We start from the raw sequence: 21,942 nt of genomic DNA, 5'->3' as shown, positions 1-21,942 counted from the left end.
TCTGAATGCACCTGAATACATTAAATGTTGTCCATCCATTCAGGTCGTCTCTCGGGAACAATGCTACAGAGACTATTGTTCTGCAAAGGAGCAATTATAAAACAAGTTTCAGTGACACGGATGTGATGTGCACGACATTTGGAATCGATTTTGATTATTATTTTAAAGCTATTTTAAAATGAGCCTAGCTCTGTGTTATGCGACAGGGCAAAGCTGTTTGTATTTCTATTTTCCTCTTGGTAAATACTTTTTCCATTCACATAACACAACTTTGTATTTGCACTAAGGGGGGTCATGAGCGATATTGTTAATAGAGAGAAAATAAACGTAGAAAATAGACGCTATCATGAATTAATTTTGAAAAATGAATGACACTGGTTTTTGTGCTTGACAGTTATTAATTCAAATTACTGGACATCTATCTGGCTTCTTTAAATAGGAAAACATTTCCATCTACCTGCAACAAATTAAGAAGCGAGGTTCACAAACATCTTCAAATCTGCCGTTTAATAGACCTATAATAGAGCTCGGAAGACCAAGTGATCGCACAATGTATTGTGGGTCACACGCGCCATTTTTAGGGTCAAAGACTGTTTGTTTACATTGATATTCTCTCCTTCGCATCACGGTAACACCACTAACGGTGAGTTTTTCGGTGTCATTTTACCGACCGGAGTCCTGGAGTCACCGCCCGTGGCGTCGTTGTGGGAGTGTTGTTTGTGGTTGATTCGGTTGGAGACTAAAACCGTTTAAAAGTGAAGTATGGTTGAATGCAGCGGTTTGTTGTAGAAGAAGAGCAGAGCGGCCCACAATACATTGCGGTTTTAAGATTTCAATCCTGTTCCAGATTAACCCAAAGTGTTTTTTTGTTTGTTTGTTTGTTTTTTGTTGTTGTTGTTTTTTTTTTGTTTTTTTTAAATGACCGACATACTAGAATGAGCTACCTGGCTAGCTTTGTGGCTAAATGGTTACCAAACTATAAATACCAATAGTCTGATAGTGTTTTTAACTGAGGTGTAGACTGGCCTACAATGTTCACATCGTTAGCCTAATAGCATATTTACCTAGCTAACTTTTTTGTGATCAATAAAAATAAAAAACAAAGTGCTTAATAAAAATTGTGCTTTTTCTTGCTTTGCAAATACGTTTAAATATGACTTAGGCAATTATGCTATTAGGCTAACAATATGTAATATTCTAGAAGGTGTCAGTGTTAAAAATGTTTTAAAACTGTTCTATCCCAAGGAAGTCAAACTCATTTTAATTTATGGGCCACATACAGCTTAATTTGATCTCATGTAAGCTGGACCTGTAACACAACAGTTTTATAACCTATACCAGGGGTTGACAACCTTCAACACTCAAAGAGCCATTTGGACCCGTTTCCCACAGAAAATAAAACACTGGGTGCCACAAAACCCCTTTGACAGCTAAAATGAAGATAACACTGCATATATCGTTTTTTTTTTTTTTTTTTTTTGTTTTGTTTTTTTACCTCTATGCTATGTATAAAATAAATAAATAAATAACTATAGTGCGTTGCATTTATGAAATGAAAGAACTGCTACAGAGAAAACGAAGAAAAAGCAGGTTGGCTCACCTGCGTTCATTCATTAAATAGCGGCTGGACCTGACAACGGGTGTCGCGCATCGGCAGTCGTGACGTATATTTTGAGCGACAAAAACATAAGCACGTTTTATTTTAATGTTACAAAATCACCATAAATTCAAATTTAGAATGACATTTTTTTAAAAAAAACTAACGAAGTGAAATAAAATACATTTGAATTAAATACTCGATAACGAGGAGTAGACTATATGTGCTGCAATGCACTGTGGGAGTTGAGTGCTTTTGTTGGATGTTATGTGTTAAACCATGAGTGTGAGTAGTGTGGCATTCAATCTCATTCAGTTTTTTTTGTTGTTGTTTTTTTCATATTGACTGGACAGCTATGGCTTTTCTAAGGCAATTAACGAAAAACGACTTTAGTCAGCGTCCTTGCCCCGCACCACTCGCCACATGCAGTCGCAGCAGAGGACAGAAAGAGCCGCGGGTTGCCGACCCCTGGCCTATACATTTATTTATTTGTTTATTTCACTTGGTATAAATGCATGACGTTGTGTAAATGTGCCGGATTTAGTTACAAGCTAATTTCCATCCAACTGATTTTTTCCAGTAGTTTTAGTGCAAAGAAGAAGAAGTAAATTAGGAGAATGTCTACATTTAATAAACTATCCTTTAGAAAAATAATAATGCAATATATGCACATTGCTGTATGCTAGGAAGAAGATTGAATGTAAGTTTCACACTGCAAATGAGTCGTATTCTTGAATTAAACAACGCTCTAAAATAATCACAACCAGTCAAAAACAAAGTGTTATTTTTATTACCGAGATTTCTCAACTTTACATTTAGTGAAGATACATCAATATGACACAAGTCCTCTAATACATGTTAATGCCGAATAATTTATGTGCAAAATGCAAATCTTCTTAAGAGGTACATTCACAACACTGCTCAGCACAGTTTACAGCAACGACGTGACACTGACAGGTTCACTAAAGTGAAGCATATGATTGTTTCTCCTTTTTTTTTTTGCAAACAATGCAGATAAAACGAATCGAAGCAAAACAGGCGCTCAAAGACGAATTCGACGATTTGTGTCCGTTTTCTTTAAAAACTTTGTGTGCTGTTCATTTTTACCGTGTTGACAGCATTTATGTACAAACTACGTTAAGTGCTGCAAACCTCTGTGTCACATTTATTTGCCACTAAAGCTTTCGCTGGCTTCCTCTTTGAAGACGTGATTAGCGGCGTTTAAATCTTGTGACTGGGTTCTTAGTTCATCCACGATCCCGGACACGCTCCCCAACAGCCCGCCCATCCCATTCTCCATCTCCCTGTGAAAATCCACCTCCTCAACCTTCACCTGTCCTGCGGTGGGGAGAAACGCCTCGCCCTCGTCAAATCCGTAACCGTAGCTGTCGTCCATATCCGCCGGCGCGGCGCTTGTGCCGTTGCTGTTGGCTGAGGAGCTGGAGGCAAGTCTCTCACATCGGGCCTGATGCCTCAGGAAGCTGTCCCTCCAAATGACTTTCTTCCCACACAGGCTGCACTCGTACGGCCGCAGCCCTCCGTGGGTTTTAAGGTGCTTGGTCAGGTGGTGTTTCATCTTGAACGACTTCGTGCAAACGGGACACCCGAAGGGCCGCAGGTTGAGGTGCTGCATCTTCACGTGACGGTCCCGCATGCTCTTCAGGGTGTACGCTTTGCCGCAGTGGCAGAAGTGGACTTTGCCGGTGTAGGGGGCGCCGGCGAGGGACACGGAGGACGACGAAGACGGGGTTGGGGGCGAAGGCGGCGGTGGAAAGGCAGCGGAAGGCGGGGACAAGTGACGGCTGGAGGTGGGGGTCAACGAGCCGCCCTGTCCCCCGCTGGTTGACGGCCAGTTCACGTCCGAGCCCGCCATGGTGAAGTCAGGAGACACGGGCACTAAAGGCCTCTGGGAAACCTGTCCTGTGCCGTCTTCAATCTCATCGTACGTGTCCCTGCTGTAGGTCCCTCCTGTGAAACACTCAAAGTCCACGTCCTCCTCCTCGTCCTCCTCGTCCTCGTGCTTGCTGCAGCCCTCTCCTTCCTGGGGCCTCTGGTCCTGATGAGACCAGGTGCCCGTCTGCCACTGCTGCAGCCTGGCTGAGACCGGACAGGGGGGACCCGGATCTACTTCAGCTTGAACGCCGGGCAGGTCTGAGGAGGGGTCGCTCCCCACCAAGTCTCTCTGCACTTTGTCCTTCATCACATCCACACTCTGCTTCACTGAGGCGTTTCTGGCGTCCTGATCTTCGTTTGGAACTGGGTGGAAGTTCGCTGGAGAAATCAAAATAACATTTAGATAAAGAGAAAAGACAACAATAGGTGTGTCTCTCCTTAACGCTAATTATCTTTGCTGGATTCTTGATCAAATCTGAATTTTACAAACAGTTTAATTAATAAATGCAGGTATTTAAAAAAAAAAAAGAAGATCTGATTAGATTGTATCAGAGTTCAGCCAAGTCTTATCTTTTGTAGTTATTCGTTTTAAGACTAGCAAGTCACCCTCTGTACACTTTGACAGAAATCTTTATTGGACTAAATCCAGTGGCGATGTCCCCGTGTGATTTAGAAGAATACAAGTAAGATAAGAAAAAAAGTCTTCATGTGTGTCCAGGAGAGGAAATTTAGTTTAATTAATATTAAAAGGCGTCTGTATCTGAATGGGGGCAACACAACTGGATTGGAACATCTAAATGTGTTTAGACTATTGCTCATATTATTAAATGAAAACAAAAGAGAGATGTTCATATTTCTCAAAATATCAAAAAATCTGGACATATTGTTTTAGTAGCATTGGTTGCAACTGATTTTTTTTCTCAAATGTGGCCAATGTTTTAAACAGTTTAAGTAAAGAAACGACATATTTTTGTTCATAAATCCATTTATAAACTTACCACAGTGACCCATTTGTGCGAAGCCTTCCTTCTTCTCCATGGCCTCGTCTCCTATGCCTTCGTCCGCCTCTATCTCCCTCTTCTCATTCCTCCTCTTCTCCAGCGTCTCATCACTGTCCACGCTCTCTCTGCTCTTGTCAATCAGCCGCTCGACGCTCGGCGCCGCGCCCCGCTGCTGAAACCTGACTTTCTGCTTTAAGGCCTCGCCGCTGGGGAAGCCCCCGTGGTGCCGGCCATTGTGGCCAGGTCCGTCGTGAGCAAAGTGGTTAGTTTTAGCATGACTTGACACCCATGCCTCCTCGCAGCTGGCGTAATCACTCTCCACGTATCCGGGGAGCGCGTCCAGTTGAGAGTCGGCTAAGTGCTGGGCTGATGAGGGCCGCGGGCGCCCCCACCTCGGAAACTGCTGCGGGCGTCTCCATGTAGCCAAGGGAGGCAAGGCGTCGGGCTTCCTCTCCCTCCTCCTTCCCTCCCTCTCCACGTACAGGCATTCGGTGCTGCTGGGGGACTGCTGGCGCGAGGCGGTGCCGGCGTGAGCTGCAGCAGCCTCCCCCGGGGCCACGTCCACCGAAGACCGGGGCCTCTTCAGGAGCTCGGTGCATTTGTCCACTATGTGCCACATCTGTAGGAAGCTGGCCACGGTGACGTAGTTGACGATATCGTCGTGCACGATGCTCAGCTGGCCAGTGTAAGCAGAACTGAGGACACTCTCGAAGGCCACTGGGTCCATGACTGAAGGCAGGGAAACCGTCGTCACATTCTTCAGTAACACCTGTGAAAATACAGCGGCAGAGACGTGCAGAGCGTTGAGGATCTGAACAGAAACGTGGAGAGGCTCGGTCCGCACGTGCATTGAATGCGAGGTACCTGGTCGTGAAAGTAAGGCGAGGACGCAGCGAGCACACAGCGGTGGGCCCTGAACACCTGACCCTGCACCTGGATGGAGAGATCGCACAGCCTGCCTTCCTCCCGCTGCCGGTTCAGATTATCCAAAACAGCGGCACGCGCTCCGGGGAAACACACCTGGACGGTCAAACCAGCCGGAGCCACTGAGGCGCTGCAGGTTGGATCCATGGTCACACAAAACTATAGACAAGAATGGAAAAGGAGGTCAATAATTTGTATACTTACAATATAGACTTTTGAATGCTTCTTCTAGTTCATATGACGATGCAAAACAAACTAAGAGGCGCTCCAGTTTAAGGTTCTTTACATATGCATGTATGTGTAGGGAATTCTTGCTCTTTTAACATAATAGTAAACTGGATCTATTGGGCTTTTAAACTGTAATTTAGAAAAAAACAAGCAAGAGTCATTTTATCCACTGGCAACTTTAAACACGAAATATTTAACATGTTATAAACCAAATACCACATTAATGACTACAGATTAATTGATAATAAAACAACAGTTGAAATGACAATTATCTTCTTATTGATTAATGACAGTCTGAAAAAAATGTCACTGCTCATTGACCATGCCTATTTTCCCAAATTGAAAAACAAAACAAAACAGAGAAATTATATTATATAAAGTAAACACCATCCGAGTAGCTGAAGAGGGCAACTAATCGATGAGCTAATGATTATGTTTGTTGACAAATGATTCTCTGTCAATCACGTAATCTGATTAACAACTAATTTTACCTCCATATGTACATTTATTGATTGATTATAGATGTGTTTAGTAATAGATGGGCATAGGCACTCGACACCATACATGCATAATATATAACAAAAGCAAAAATAAACACTGTACTATACTACATACACAATATTTACAATAGATAGCTTAGCTTTACGATAGCTTTGTAAATGTGAAGTTTGTCAACACGACACGTCGTATAAACAGTTATATTTAATATTAGTATGAAGTGTAGCTATGAGTAGTTTCTAGTTGAATAATAGTTATTATTATTAGCTACTACTGCATCAAAGTTCGTATTAGCAGGAGCTAGTCTTGGTTAGCCTGAATAGCTAGCCTGGCTAACCAAGATAGCAATAAGCTGCTTGACTTAACCTTTGAGGTGTACTTTTATACGGGACGTCGTTGACTATTTAATGACACGAAACCTGGCCATTGCTGAATTGCAAAGTGCAATTTCGTGTTTGTGTTTACATAAAAACAAATAAAACGAAGCTAACCGAGGCTAACAGCATCCTCCTCACATTCAGCGACAGTGGGTGTTTTGGTGTGAAACTTACAATTTAGGGTGACCAGACGTCCCTGATTTCTTGGGGGCAGTCCCCGTTTTGGATGACCTGTCCCCCGATTAAAGCTCTCCCCCGAAAATGTCCCCGTTTTTTAGCGTTTTATGAATGAGGAACAAAAATGTTGCGCGTAGACTACAACAACAGTCATTACGGTAAACCGGTAGAAAGCGCTAGTGAGCAACAGTGAGCGTCGGTGCGCACTGACTACAACTATTACGGTAGCCGGACTTCTTCTTCTTCTTCCCCTTCTTTTGGTTTGTAATGGCTGCTGACAACCAACTTAAAGGTGCAATACCGCCACTCTTCGGACTTGCGTGTGGCTCAGTATATTATTAAAAGAACAACAAAAAATTAAATAAATAAAAAGAATCAGATCCATAAACCCTGTTCCCTTCCAGTACCGAATCAGATGGTTGTGTGTTCTCTTACCCTTTTCACTCAACCAGCACATGTTGGACAGATTTTATATTATTGTTGTGTGTACATGTTCCAGTTGGATGTTTTCCTGTTTTGTGAAGTGTGCTGTTCAGTCCAGAGTGTTTTATCCTGAGGTGATAACCACATATTCTAGCCCTCGCCAACCTGTTTTTGGATATTATAAAGGTCTCTTCCAGTGTTGTTTATGTCCCAATATTCTTGCCATATTTTTCTGTACTCGTTTCTTAATTATTGCTTTCCTCTCCTTCTTACTCAGTGATATATTCATGCTTAGTGTTTGAAATTTTAATTACTTGGCCACTATGTCAACATCATTTCCCTCAATGTCTACATGAGCAGGAACCCAAATAAAGGAGACAGTCACATCCCTGTTTTGCACAGTTTGTATATTGCATGATGAAGATGATATCTTGTCTGCAGGATTTCAAAGATTTAATGCTTGTAGGTGCATTCATATGTGTTCTAACTCCAACAGCAGCTTCTGCGGAGCTAACCTAGCTTGATTTATTAGCATAAAATGCTATGAAAACGGCTTCAACCATCGGCACCTGCTCAGTAGCACCAGGGATGTGTCATGCGCAAAAGAGTCGATGTTCAGTAGTGAATCAGAAGAGTCGATTCCCATTGAATGATTTTTTTTTTCTCAATGCCAAAGTGAACAGAGGACATTTACACCATGTTTACTGACTGTTTCTGCTCCTGTGGATTTGATTGCAGTGTTTTGGATCGTTTGCACAATTAAAGTTTTATTGAAATATTAAACATGACAGGAAAAACTGCACAAAAGGAGACAATTATTAGGTTTCTTATGGAAATATTGAATGCATGTCTTATCAACACGGAAACCGTATGAATCTGCTGTATTGGGTTGAAATACTAAGCTATAAATGATCTCCACAGATGTCTCAAACCCTGGACACAGTCTGTTTAGTCTCCAAACCTCAGGAAGGCGTTACAGAGTACTCCCTGGATGGTTCTTATCCTTTACTTTTAATTTATTTATTTATTAGTCTAATTTATGTTGTGCAGACGGATCAAGATTTATTTTTTTATTTATTTTTATTATTATTTAAGTTCTGTGTTTTTGCGCAGGAGAGTAAAAGTGCCTGGTGCCTTCGGGAGCTGAAAGAGCCGACTCTTCTCTGGGAGCCGCGACAAAAGTGTCGACTCCCAGAAAAGAGCCCACCTACCCCTAGCCTTTTTTTTTTTTATTACCGCAGTGCATCTGCAGCATCCTCTGAGTCGGGCCGACAGAGGTGCCGCTGTGGCGCAGCAGAAATCACCGTCAGACCGAGCACCGGGACGCGGCTGTGTGCTATTTATCTCTTTGTAGTCTGGGGACATTTTTTTTATTATTATTTTTGATTGTTTTTAAATGTCTTCCCGTGCGATGCCAGCGGGACCGAGACATCTCTTCTACGACGAGCACGGGGTCATTAGATAGTAGGTGGAAAATCACAACACGATCCGCTGCCAGAGGCTTTTATTTATTTATTTATTTCATTTATTTTTTATTTTTCCATTCGAGGGGACGACAAGAGGAGACGAGGCCTCTAATTCAGGACAGTAGGCTTTCATTTCAGGGTATAATTACATGTGTGTGTTTATATATATCTATATATACAAAAAAAAAAAAGCAGACCTTTAAATTTCTGTCTGTATTAAATCTGGTAGCATGTTACAAGTAGCCATTTGATTCTTATCACAGAGCATGCAAATTAATCACATATGCACCGGCGTGTACAAGTGTTTCGTTCAGTAGCTGGCGTGTTGCACACGTTGACATTTATTGCATTCGTACTGTAAATCTGTGCTGTGTGTAATTTATTAGAGAGCAGAGCCTGTGGGCCCGGGATGGTCTGTGCATCTCACACCAGGACCTCAGGGAAAACACATAGTCAAATCTCAGGGTGTGGATTAGGAGAGCACTGTGAGTCAGTATACACCTGGATTGTTTCCACGAGCTATTTGATAATTAATAGCACCAAGGCCACCACTTGATTGCTTGAGTTAAACCGGACGAAGGGATATTGCCTCGAAAGCAAGCAATAATTTGTGGCAATAAATTCCGTGACCTTACAGGAAACTGACGCCGGCTTGAGCCAAAGAACTGAGGACGCCAGCGTTTTTTAAGCGAAGGTGTTGTAGACGGATAAGAGCTTTTACGCTTTTTACAATGCATGTCTGCAGCGAGCCGCCGTGCACAGACGCAGTACTTTAGCCTGCACTTTAAGGTTCGTTTGTAGAAGAAAACCTCCTCAAATCAACAAACTCGGAGGTGCTCGGTTTGGGAGGAGGAGGGGGGGACTCAAAGCTTAGTGTTTTTGGAGGAGCCTCGTCGAGTAAAACAGCTGCTGTGACATCTGGCGACATGGCATCGTTGCACCTGCTGCTCCTGGGTCTGCTCTGCAGCCTGTTTGGTGAGTGGACATGTTTGCATATGAACATTCGTATTATTACAACAACTGCACTGCTCTTCTTGTGTTTGCAGACTGTTCGTGTCATTTAGTTTATTGATCTTGTTTTCTACTGTGCTCCTCTATTCATGTGCCTCATGCAACCTTCTAATTTTTTTTTGTTGTTACGTCATTTTCACCATTGTTTTGTTTCTTTTTTTGTTAACAGTGGACCGGTGTTACGGGGCCTGTGCAGAGGTGGACTCGGACACGGAGGCCGTGGCGGGCAAAGGCTTCAAACTGGGCTGCATCTCCTGCAAGATGAGGAGCGAGGTGGAGGGCTCAGCCACCGTCGAATGGCACTTCAGACCCCAAGGAGAGGCCGACTTTTTTCACGTGAGTGTGTTTTAAAAGCAAAATAACAAACATAGGAGAGGTTTGCGCTTAGTTATGCAAGCCTCCTTCAAATTAAACTCGAGGCGTGTCTCCAGACGCAGGCTGTCAATACGCTGCGCACACATCCGAGCCCCCCTCAGCGCCCGCGGGCCGAGGCCATCACGGTGTTTCGGATCGAATCAGCGGCAATATATTCCACCGCAGAGATCGTTAAAGCTTCAGAGATGACACACGACTGCCCCGACCTTGTCCACGGCTGGATCCGTGTTAATGCAGCTGCGTTTGTCATCCACTACCCGGAGCACGGCACACGTCTGAAATCTGAATAATCTGTTTTCATTCCAAAAAATTAAATGTCTTATATGTAGTTATGCGTTTACATATAAGATGAAGATTTATTTTGTTTCTCAAAGAAGCAGGAAACAGATAAATAACTCTCCGAAAAAACTACCAGAATAACAGCAAAACGACGCCGAACGCTTAAGCCACGTGCATAATTTATAGACTGTGCTCATACGCTGTAGGTAATGTATAAGTAATGAGCTTCCCGTCCATTTACCCTGGTCTCCCTGTGACACCAGATCTACTCCTACGACGAGAGCGGCCCCACCATCCAGAGCGAGCACTTCATGGACCGCTTGGACTGGAACGGCAGCAAGAGGAGCAACGACATCCAGGACGCGTCCATATACCTGCTCAACGTCACCTTCAACGACTCGGGCACCTACGCCTGCCTCCTGAACCGCGTCCTCTCCTACACGCTGAACAACTACGAGCACACCACCATCATCAGGAAGCTGGTCCAGCTCTCCGTGGTGGCTAAAGGTAACGGGAAATCAACTTGCGAGGGACTATTTGATTGAAAAAAGAATGAAATTAAAATGCATTATTTAGTTAAAGTATATAAAATAAGTGAAGACGCTAACGTTATAATCAGTAACACCATCACTCAGGTCGGGTATATTCCACCCGATAAAAAATACTTCTCAACAAAATATATCGGAGTACAACATACTGAAGGTAAATTGAGGTGCTTTTCTTTTATTTTGAACTATAAAATGTCCCATAAAACAAAAAAAGGTGTCTCGGGGGGGATCTATAAAAAGGCTCTAACCTAGAAATTCGCTCCACTCTTCCTGAGACATGTGAGACTTGTCCATTGAAGACACAGCCTTCCTGCATCACTGACAACCGTCAAAACATAGACTAAAAAAAGACTATAAACATGTTTTTGACCAAATGAATTCCCTTGGAATATTTATTCACAGGTATCTACGTAGTATGGAAAAGTGTGGAATCTGATTTAAGACATTTCTGGAAAAGTATGGAAAATGAAATGAAAAAAATCAAAACACGTAGTGGGCCACATAGAGGATCATAGATGGATGATCCATGTTCAACTAACATTAAAAACAAAAAAACTAAATGTGCACTGAATTTATCTGGGTTTGATCTTCACTCACTTGTATGAGCTACATTACGTAGCTGTAATCTTCTGGAAATGATTTGGTGACGTAACAGTATATATATCCAGAATAATGAAAACAAATGATTCATTCTATAATTTATTTACATGATACACACAGATCACAATTTTTTTAACGGGGAAGTCTGGAAATTAGGATCTGGGTCTGTGTAGGAACCCAGTATTCATAAGAATTACAGCTATCGATTAAACTAAAGCCTGCGATAGACTAGTGACCTGTCCAGGCTGGACTCCGCCTCTCGCCCGATGCCAGCTGGGATAAGCTCCATCCACCCCCGCGACCCTAGTGCAGGATTAAGCGCTTGCGGAAAATGAGATGAGATGAGATTAAACTAAAATAAAACTACTTTTAGTTGTGTTTTATTCACTAGCTGCCACATGAACCAAGCCTGTGACAGGATGAAATCTGTGCACGGTTTGTTTCCATAAAAAGTTATTACGATCATCTGATATAACGCACAAACACCACATAGCGACGAAGACGCCAACGGCTCCGATTTGTCCAAAATGCATTTCATCGTGCAGCTCAAGCACAGAAATCCTCCCTCCTTCTGCCTCGTACACTTCGTCTGCACAAACGTATTCACTTTTCTGCTTTGCGATCCAATGCAAACCGGCTTTTTAAGTCACAGCACCTGGAACTGGAGTGAGACGGCTGGATCGATTATTCCTACGCACCCATGGCTTAATAAGGGAAAAGATGAGAAGCTCTCATCACAGAGCGGAGTCTCAGACGAATGTACTTTGTTCTTCTGGAGACTCTGGTTGCTCTGGACAACCGGGACGAGTCTCGTCAACCTGCCCAGTCTTCATGGCCTCCTCCAGTCGTCCACTCCCACCTAGACGAACGGTTCTCCAGCCTGCCCACGATTCCTCATATACTCTGTCACATAATATCATCATCTATGTTGCACGATTAGATTCTATGCGTGTCCGTCTCTTCTGTCCCCACCCGGCCGGCCTTGGATAGATGTGTCCGTCCGTATGAGCTGCTCAAGGTTTCTCCCTGTTTGTGTTGTGACGGCGCTACATCAATAGATTGAACTGAATCGAGGCGACAGGGACGAGGACGGCTGCACAACAGCAATAAATTTAAAGGACGAGAGAAGTGACGCTGAAATTGAAAATGAAGTTACCTTGGAAACATGGAAGGACACAGAGCGGGTCTTCATCGTTGGACCAAGGTTCATTTTTGAACCACAGAAGTTTATTTGCTACCGCACGGATCCATTCATCGGGTCTAAAGCAGCATTAAAGGCAAAGTTTATTGTCTGACTTTAGAAGATATTTTATCAAATTGATCCCCAGTCACGTTCACTCACGTTAACAGGAACCTCTGCAGATCCATACACCTGCATTAGTGAACCTGCTGCCAAGGTTTAAGGACAGCTGAGCTCAGCAGATTCAAGTAAGAAGCTACAGACTTTTATATTAAAGTGGATGTAGCGTTGTCGTTCTTTATTATCAGGTTTCATAACGTTGCAGCTGAGAACAAGTTCAATTTATAGTTTTATATATAGTTCTCTATATATAGAGAAAAGTTCTGTCTGGTCCGTACTTAATCCCTCATCAGTTTGTGGTCTGAAAAACGTTGAAGACCCCTGGGTTAAATATAAATAAATAAATAAATAAATAAATAAATAAAAAGGGAGACGCTCATCTCTCTCGTTTTCTGCCATGAGCAGGAAACATCCCCCTCATCTCGACACAGCAGCTTCATTAAATGATTACTTTATAAATGCAGACTGGCTACAAAACACTCTTTAATATGTAAAATAAAATACATTTATATAGGAATTAATCATTAAAACAACATAAAGCAAGTGTTGCAAAGGTTTAAAACGTGAGCATCACTGAACTAATATTTAATACATGCGGGAAATTACATGAGTCCACTTTTCACTATAGTTGAAATATTCTAGACTTTAAAGATCCACAAGGGAAATTAATTGGTAATAGCAATAAAATGATAATAAAAGAATAACAGGAGATTCCTGTCATTATTATTATTATTACAGGTGTTGTTTTTTTGTTTTTTTTGTCTTCCAGCCACCAGGGGCACGGCCTCCATCGTGTCGGAGGTCATGATGTACGTGTCCATCATCGGGCTGCAGGTCTGGCTCCTCATAGAGATGATTTACTGCTACAGGAAGATCTCAGCAGCCGGAGAAGAAGCGTTACGAGAGGCCGCGTGAGTGTTCCCATCACGTGCATGTCGGCTCCTGGCACGCGACCGTCTTTTATTTCCACGTTTTGTTTTGTTTTTTTAACATTAAACATGAAGATTAGACGTCTGAGTTTAACCGCCGCTGCATTTCTCTGTGCCTGAGAACAGTACTAAAGGTTTTTCTCCTTAGTCCAACTAGTAGTGACTTTTTGGAGAAAGATGCGTCAGCCAATATTAGGTTTTTACGACTTTGGTTTGTAAGTACCAAGATGAGCGTGGAAGAAAAGTGAGTCATTTTTCTTGTAACTCTTTGGCTGACATATCTGCAGATGCCGTGCGGCTCACACACGTCTGGGTTAAGGCCTGGTCACGACGGGATTTAAAACTAGCAATTTGAAAGCGATCTGAAAATAAACCTTTAAATCCGGCGATCTGTGACCTTTGCTGACTCTCTGGTGTGACCGGTTATTTCCTCCAAAAACAAAACAACAAAAACTATTCACTCCGACGTGTCCGAAAGCGACACGTTTAGTATCAGCCGTGTGTATTTCACCATGAATCCCTTATTCATGTCCCACTGCTGAAATCACACCTGGAACGTTTTTAAGTTTCCTCGCCGTTCATTTTTAAGACTTTTCACTGTGTCCATTGTGTTTGTGTGCGCTCACTTGTGCCTCTTTGTCGTGTTACGCTTTGTCAACGTGTCGTGTTTCCATCCTGTCATCCTCCTCCTCCCTAGTAAAAAGCAAAACCTTCCTCCTGTAAGTGAAAAAAATAAATAAATAAATAATCCATACTATATATGTTTTTTGCATTTTTTATTTTTTTAACCCATGTCACTGTGATGAAAGAAGTTTTTCACTGTTTCTGACGGACGCTTGTTTTTTCTTTTCTGTCTTTTTTCCAGAAATGCTGAATATTTAGCGATAGCGTCAGAAAGTAAAGATAACTGTGCGGGGGTGCAGGTCGGAGAATGATAAAGGTAAGTCATGATCCACTAATCCAGGTAATAGTTCTTATAGGATAAATCAAAGAAATGCTCAACAGTTTGGGTTTTTTCGAGCTGATAATAATAATAATTTAAGCTATTTACTGTGCAGACATAATAAATGTGCTCTAGAGCTGCACTTAGGAACAATTTGGAAATACTTTGAGTGTTTGAATTTCATGCTAAGATATACATCTCTTTCACTACTATATTCTAAGTTCATTTAATAGCTTCATTCATTTATTTATCACTATTTTCAAATATTGAATACTACTTAAAATATGCCAAAAAATAAATTGTTAGCATATTGTTGTAACTTCATCTACCTACCAGTGTATGAGGTAGTTAAATTAACATCTTTGTTGGCTGCGTTATTAAAATAATGCCTTTATTATGATCTAAAGACATTTAACATTTAGAGAAGTTTAGTCTTAATGTTTCGGTCACCGCATTAATAAGAGTGGGCAAAATATTAGGAACATTTAGCCACTATCACCTACTGTGACTCCAGTAAATAAAAAAGAAAATAATGTTATCCACTTTTTTTCAAACATGTTTGTGAAGTGTTGAACAATAAAAATGACAAGTTTGGACATTTTTTAACATAAATGAAACCCTAATATTACAGAATGAATGGTTTTATTGTGTCATAGTTGAGAGATCAAAAAATGTAGTTATAATGGAAATCAATGGGACGTTTTTGTCCGCTAACGTTACAAGAGGGAAGTAAATTTTATATCTGATGCTACACAAAAACTAATAATCCAATCAAGTCAATATTTTAGATAATCTTGGTCAAAAAAGGCCCCAGCCACCCAACATTAGTTTTACGGAAAATAGCTAATTTATCATGTTTTTTTTTTTTTTTTCGTAACAACAACAGTGACTTCAAGTAATGAAACTGGAATTTAAACGGTCAAAAGTCCTCAAAATAATTTAACTGTTGGTAGTTTTGTAAAGTGCTGAAGTGGAAAAAAAATATGAATCAGTTTTTATAGTAGTTTTTTGGACGTTTTCATCCCCTGAGGTTACAAGAGGGTAATAAATCAAAGGATCCCTGAGGGTTAAATTAAGATGTCAGTAGATTTTTGTTTGCAGACCTAATAGAGAAACACTAAAACTGTGCAATAAATCCTGTTTTAATTGTTTAATTTTAACCACTGAGTGAATATTTTACAAGCACAGTATTTGCACATGTGCCACCAAACCCACCTACATGTCCTCTCTTTGTCTTCAGGCTTCCTTTTTGGACTAAAAATATCCTTCCACCCTCTGACCTGCATGACAACAACCTTGAGACGAAACTCGTCTTCAACTCAAGTCTCCATTTTATCTTCTTCTTCCTGACTACAACCGCCACACATGGGTACACAGACACACACATACACACACAAACACACACAAAGAGAGAGCATGGTACCAGCACTGTATATAGTATTCTGCGCTCCAAAGCTGCATGTTCTGCTGCACTTAAAAAGAGAAACCATTATGCATTAATGAGCCACATTGTTGAAAGCATTAACTGTACATACAGTATTTCTCTAAATATATGTATATGTATGTAAGTAAGTGTTGGACTCCATGCAGTTGATTGTACCAGAAAGCTTTTTACTGAATCATCCAATCGATACCTGATGTATAAATCATGCACACAATCATGTATTGTTATTAATAAAATAGAATGTGATGGGCTACGATAGACTGTATTTCCAGTTTAATTGCTAGTTGTACATTCTGTGAAATCCAAGGAATAAAAACAGAGAAAACATGGCGTGGAGTGGTTTTTGTTTTGAGAGATAACACACACACACCTTCTAGTCTGCATTGTGTTTATTTTCATTAGCTTCAACTCTTTCAGAAAGCTAATCGTACTGTAACAGCTCTTTGGGTTTACAGGAGAGCAGCATTAAAGTCACACCGACATTTATTCACCACGCAGAAACCGATCTAAGTCTCCCACATTTAAAGGAACTGTTCAGCATTAAGATTGGTACCACTTTCTTATGTGTATAAACAAATCGGAAAGCTTGCCTAGCTTAGCTCCCCTCTCACTGTTCACACTAAGGTAATGGGCTAGCTGTAGCCTCGTGTGTAGCATACACAGACAAGTAGCATATGTTTGTAAGTTAATTGGCTGAGTGTTTAGACAGAGCTGGAGTCAGGATCTGGTTATGTTAGCTTAGCATAAAGACTGGATTAATAAATTAGCTTAGCTCTGTCTCAAAACCACCTACACACATATTAGCAAAGATAGATCTAAGCTAGCTGCTTTCTCTGCAGTGGTCATGCTAAGGTAAATGGCTGCTAACTGTAGCTACATATATCGCATACACAAACAGTAGTGGTTTTACTGTTACTATGTCACTATTAACTAAATAAATTAAGGTGAAATTGGGTTGTGGTTATGTTAGCTTAGCAGTTAGACTGGAAGCAAAAAAAAATAGTATTTGTTTAGTTTAGCTTAACTAGCTTAGATCTGTAAAAAAATAAAAATAAAAAAAATGTGTAGAGCTAGGCTAACCTCTTTAATCAGATCCAGTGTTTATGCTAAGCTAACTGAGTGCTAGCTATGGCTCTCCAAGAAGCAAATATTTGAATTTTGCAGAATATTTGATCCTGGCTGTCCTAGCTTAGCATAAAGACTAGAAGCAGGTGGACACAGCTTGCTAGTCTCTGTAAGTAATGGGTTTTAAGTGTTTATTTTTATTGTATTTGGGTTAATTGGGTTTAAGTTTTGTGTAGAAGCGTGGTGATACCATATCAGGCTGTAATGACAAGACAAGAACGGCTATAAATCAATTGGCTTCACTGTCATAATTAAGCAACAGCTAGGCTAGCCAATTTCCCCAGTCTTTATGCTAAGCTAAGCTAAGCTCTTCCAGGCTCCATCTCTAAATTTAACACGTCTGTGGGCTTTACGTCCTCATCACCTTCTCAAACACCTGGCAGCGTCTACAGCTGTAACACACAGTCTGTGCCGGGGTACTGAGGCAGGTTGAGCTGGTACTTCCTCTCCAAGCCGGGCGGCACGAAGCGCCCCCCCAGGAAGTGGTACCGTCCTCTGAACGAGGCGGCCGATTTCTTCGGAGCCGTGAGAGAGATGAGCATGTCGGGCTGGAGTCCGTCCGGGCTGCCCTGCTCCACGTCCCAACCTTTAAAAACGAAACAACGGGATACGATGTCTGAATCCAGCTGAACAGAGAAGTGTAAACTGATGCATGCAAAATCATCTATTGATTTTTGGGCTATCCTGCAGCAGCCATGGACAAAGAAAACCACAGAAAATCAAATGTCCAAGCAAAGTAACTGACAAAATTACACATTGTGGATATATTAAGGATCTGTTTTTTAAACTGACAATAAAAAACAAATGTATTTATTGTGATAAATGCGCCAATATCAACTTGATATCTCTAAACTTTATTTTTCACTATTATATTTTAGATAATATTCAAATGAAGCTTCTTCCACTTGAGTCGTAAACCTCTGACAATCTGTTCGGTAGGTAATATAAACACTTTACCCAGGCGTTTCTTTCTGGTCGGAATAAATATTTAATTCTTTCTGTGTAAGGACAGAAACATGGAGGGAGGAAAAAAAAAGATAAACAAAGCTGGAATCCATGTCAATGTCGTCCACATTTTAGAGCCTGAGATTAAAGATGGTTTGGAAGAGAAGTTAAAGGAGCCATCTATATAAAATTTTAAAAAAAATTCTCTTAATTAGGGGGTAGACTGAGACTTACAGTTACAACACAAGCTTAAGCTCTATCTTTAGTCCGGAGTCTTTAATGAGGCTGTTAAAGTACCAATTACTGGGAAAACTGGACTGAAACGTCCAGTTACAGGTTACAGTGTCCGGACGTTAACAGATCCTCGTCACGTGAGCTTCAGGTGGACTTGATCTCAGCGAGAAGTATCTTCCTCTCACTGGTATGAGCTTAATGCGTGAGGACCGACCTGAGGGGATGTCGATGCTGGCTACGGGGACGGTGGTCTTCTTCAGCACGTTCAGGATGGAGCCAAAAGGCTCCCGCACCGCCCCCTTGAAGCTGAAGCCAAAGATGGCGTCTATCACCACGTTGTAAGCCTCATCAATCATTTTAGCCTGTGAAGAAAAAAGTAAACAAGTATTAATCCTGATAGTAATTTAATTGACGCTTTTGCATTTAGGGCTGGATGGCGTACTGGTTCATTAATATACTGTCATACCAGTGTATTTGATTACACAGCGTGCACCACGAGACAGTTTCAGACCTGAATTGTGCGACTGCATCACTGTGCAGCGTGGTGAAGATTGAAAGGTCCGAAAAATGAAGGAGCAGAACGAGAAGACTTGTACCAAAAAAAAAAAAGGTGCCGTGTCGGCCCCATTTTGAATGACCTGTCCCCTGGCTCAAGATGTCCCTGAAAATATCCCCAATTTTAGCTTTTTATGAATGAGAAAAAAAACTGTTGCGCGCAGACTACAATTATTACGGTAGTTGGTCACGCTGCGATTGACGTTACAGACATAGTTTAAATATGAATAAATATGTCCAAATAAATGCATCCTCAATTGTCCCTGTTTCTTCATTTCATCTTGATAACATTTATTTATTTATTTTTACCTCTGAGGTGTAAATGTTCTGGGATTTCCACATCAGCAGTCAGTTCTAACACAGGGCCATGCAAACCTGTTTTACTACTAGTGTTGAATTATTCTACAATGTTTACTCATCATCACAGTAAAATAGTCCATCCTTAGTCAATCTACTGCATTAATTCATCTCAGAACCATTAGAAATTTCTGGTGATACCGCCCGGCCCTAGTTGCATTAAAAGCCAATCTCCCCACAGGGATCTTTAAGGCCTCATCTCCTCTAAGCTGCATTCAGCTGTGATCATGTTTAATACAGTGTTCGTACAGCTCGAAAACCAAATGCATAAACAGTCAATGGCTTGTTTATGAGCGCACGGTGGAGAAAGCTGCAGCATAATTGATGAACAGCGAACCTCAGGCATCTCAGTCAGGAAGGGGATCTCCATCTTCTCACACTGGGTGGTCAGGCCTTGGAACAGCGGCTTGTTCGGCCTCTTCGGGTACAAGATGGCGGGCTCGTATCCCTGCAACGCGACACAGAGAGCAGAAGGTGCTTTAACAGAGACCGGAGGCTGGATGAAACAATAAAAAACAATAAAACTCACAAAGAGTTTGAGGTGACGGGCGCAGACGAGGCCGTCGCCCCCGTTGTTTCCGGGTCCACAGATCACCAGCAGAGAAGGTCTGGCCTTCACCAGGGATGTAAGTGGATATGCCTGCAGGGGGAAAAAAAACATATGACGCTAAATTTATACACCACTGCACCGTAACAGGTACATGAAAGAAAGAAGAGGCTTTTATTTACAGCAGCTACTGGAGAAAGATACCTCCAATGAGTCAGAAGATACTCAGCGTTAGTCACTTCACCTATCAGCAGTCCTAATGTAATGGCATATACTCTAAATATTGTTTTATTGTGCATTAAATTAAAAATAAAACCAGAAAAACTCTGTAAATCTGTCCATTTTGTTAACTTCCAGCCTCACCCGTGTGATGGCCGTGGCACAGCTGAGTCCTGCCAGCTCCATCAGCTGATCCACACTGAAGCCGTACTCGCTGAACAGCTCCTCGTCGATGTGCTGGGCCTCCTCCTGCCTGCGAAGACACTACAGCTCAGTCCGGTCTCTCTACGGACACACACGCTTTCTGGAATAAACTGCTGCGAAACCTCACCCCAGGTACTTGATGGTCTGGGCCATGGTGGACGCCGGTCTGCTGCCGATACAGTTGTGTTTGTGGACGTCAGCGGCGGAGGACAGCGGACATGTCCCCGTCTGAGCGAGGGCGGCTGCTGCTCGCGAGGTCACCAGGAAGCCGATCCCAAACAGAGCCCGAACGCTCAACATCCAGGTGGATACGAGCTGGACAGAAAACAGCACAGTGGGCAAAGACTCAGCCTGCTGATGTTGCACTGTTTTTTCTTGTGCTTTTTGCGTATTTGCGTTCCTGCCGTCCACCTGCATCCTGACTTATCCCAAATAAACATTATACGTCACTCTGTGAAAACTCTTAAAAACAGTCTGCATGAAGCACAACGTTAAACTGAAGAAAATACATTTACGGTGGCCGAGACGCAACACGCTGCAACTGAAGAAAACACATGCAAACAGACAAAATAAAAAAAAAAGTGATAGTCATTGTTGCTGGAAAAGGGCTGACATGCAATTTGATTTTTTGTTTGCATGATTCCTTATGAGCCTGTTTAAGCCTTATTAGTAATTTGCCAATTCAAATAATCTGATGAAAAACATAAATAATTTGCAGACAGACTGTATTAATAACATTAAAACATTTATTCTGATCCTTTTCAGCACTTTTTGGGGTCTACTGGACATATTTCCGTTACTGTTTGTGGTGCAATGAATGATGTTTATGAAGATGACACAGTGTGTCAAGCTCTCGCCACAGTTTTTTAATGTTTACAAAATGGATTTTCACATCACGAGTCATCTGTCTGGATTAACTCATGACTCATCAGGGCTGCATTTTATTTTATTTAGTAATTTATTGAGAAAGATTTGCATTTTTGCAAATTCTAATCTGCTTATCTGGCACCACAAGATAAAAAGCACATAAATCTATAATTATATGAAACCAGTAACACTTGAAAAAACTAGAACTATTATGTGGTTTTATTACCATATTTTGGACTAAAACAATCAGCTGATAATACAATTCTACTTAGGTCCTAAATACTGCAATAAATTTGTAATTTAAAACAATTAATCTTTTTTTTTTCTTTTCACGTGACAAGATTGTTGCTGGTTAAATATAGAAACTAATTTGTCTAAATAACCTGCAGCTGCACAGTTTGTTGTAACTGATATTAAAATGCAGCGTAATTCTGCTTCTGTGCGTTGATATTAAAGTCCTTTTGTGTCTTTTTCACAACTTATCATTTAAGTTTTGCAAAGAAAGCTGTGGTTGTGTAAAGCACGCGTTACAGTTTGTTGTTGTCTCCTAAAAGTCGCTGGCTAACCTTCAACAATTCCTCCACTTTTTCCCGTGACTACGTGACAAAATATTAACGACACTCACCAGATGTTAACTTCGCATGCAGGTGTGCTCTTCTAAACAACACAATAATACAACTTACAGATCAACTATGGTCTTACAAAACCAAACTCGCAGCCCAGCGGTGTCACCTACTTCCGGGTTGGAAAATGAAACGCTCCTCTGCTGCGCATGCGCAACAGTGTCGTTCCTTATTGCGGAAGTGCAGCCGTGATCGATACAATCAATGTCATAGACATATATGGTTTGTATGACTTTTATTTACGTAAAAGTAA

At 41.5% G+C, this 21,942-nt stretch overlaps 3 protein-coding genes across 4 annotated transcripts; 1 reads left to right on the top strand and 2 right to left on the bottom strand.

Moving 5' to 3' along the window:
• Positions 1 to 2,364: 2,364 nt before the first annotated feature.
• Positions 2,365 to 7,467, bottom strand: zbtb22a (zinc finger and BTB domain containing 22a). The gene is made up of 4 exons (XM_047604486.1): positions 6,693 to 7,467; positions 5,356 to 5,574; positions 4,489 to 5,260; positions 2,365 to 3,868 (listed from the first exon to the last, which is right to left on the bottom strand). The coding sequence occupies exons 2-4, from the start codon at positions 5,560 to 5,562 to the stop codon at positions 2,763 to 2,765; spliced, it is 2,085 nt and encodes a 694-aa protein (XP_047460442.1). The 5' UTR covers positions 5,563 to 5,574; positions 6,693 to 7,467; the 3' UTR covers positions 2,365 to 2,762.
• An 892-nt stretch (positions 7,468 to 8,359) lies between these two features.
• Positions 8,360 to 16,340, top strand: scn1bb (sodium channel, voltage-gated, type I, beta b). Its single transcript, XM_047604489.1, has 6 exons — positions 8,360 to 9,559; positions 9,765 to 9,931; positions 10,513 to 10,756; positions 13,467 to 13,608; positions 14,492 to 14,566; positions 15,810 to 16,340. Exons 1-5 carry the CDS (start codon positions 9,511 to 9,513, stop codon positions 14,559 to 14,561), a joined length of 672 nt encoding a protein of 223 aa, XP_047460445.1. The 5' UTR covers positions 8,360 to 9,510; the 3' UTR covers positions 14,562 to 14,566; positions 15,810 to 16,340.
• A 47-nt stretch (positions 16,341 to 16,387) lies between these two features.
• naxe (NAD(P)HX epimerase) lies at positions 16,388 to 21,864 on the bottom strand. Of its 2 annotated transcripts, none has more exons than XM_047604488.1 (7): positions 21,750 to 21,864; positions 20,327 to 20,514; positions 20,140 to 20,248; positions 19,759 to 19,869; positions 19,567 to 19,677; positions 18,532 to 18,679; positions 16,388 to 17,724 (listed from the first exon to the last, which is right to left on the bottom strand). In XM_047604488.1, exons 2-7 carry the CDS (start codon positions 20,497 to 20,499, stop codon positions 17,525 to 17,527), a joined length of 852 nt encoding a protein of 283 aa, XP_047460444.1. In that variant the 5' UTR covers positions 20,500 to 20,514; positions 21,750 to 21,864; the 3' UTR covers positions 16,388 to 17,524. The 2 variants fall into 2 exon arrangements, with proteins under 2 accessions (XP_047460444.1, XP_047460443.1); XM_047604487.1 differs by having other exon boundaries at positions 21,692 to 21,831.
• Between the last annotated feature and the right edge of the window lie 78 nt (positions 21,865 to 21,942).

The sequence above is a fragment of the Mugil cephalus genome, chromosome 14 (assembly GCF_022458985.1).
Source record: "Mugil cephalus isolate CIBA_MC_2020 chromosome 14, CIBA_Mcephalus_1.1, whole genome shotgun sequence".
NCBI classification, from domain to species: domain Eukaryota; kingdom Metazoa; phylum Chordata; class Actinopteri; order Mugiliformes; family Mugilidae; genus Mugil; species Mugil cephalus.
This window is presented reverse-complemented; position numbering and strand designations above follow the sequence as displayed.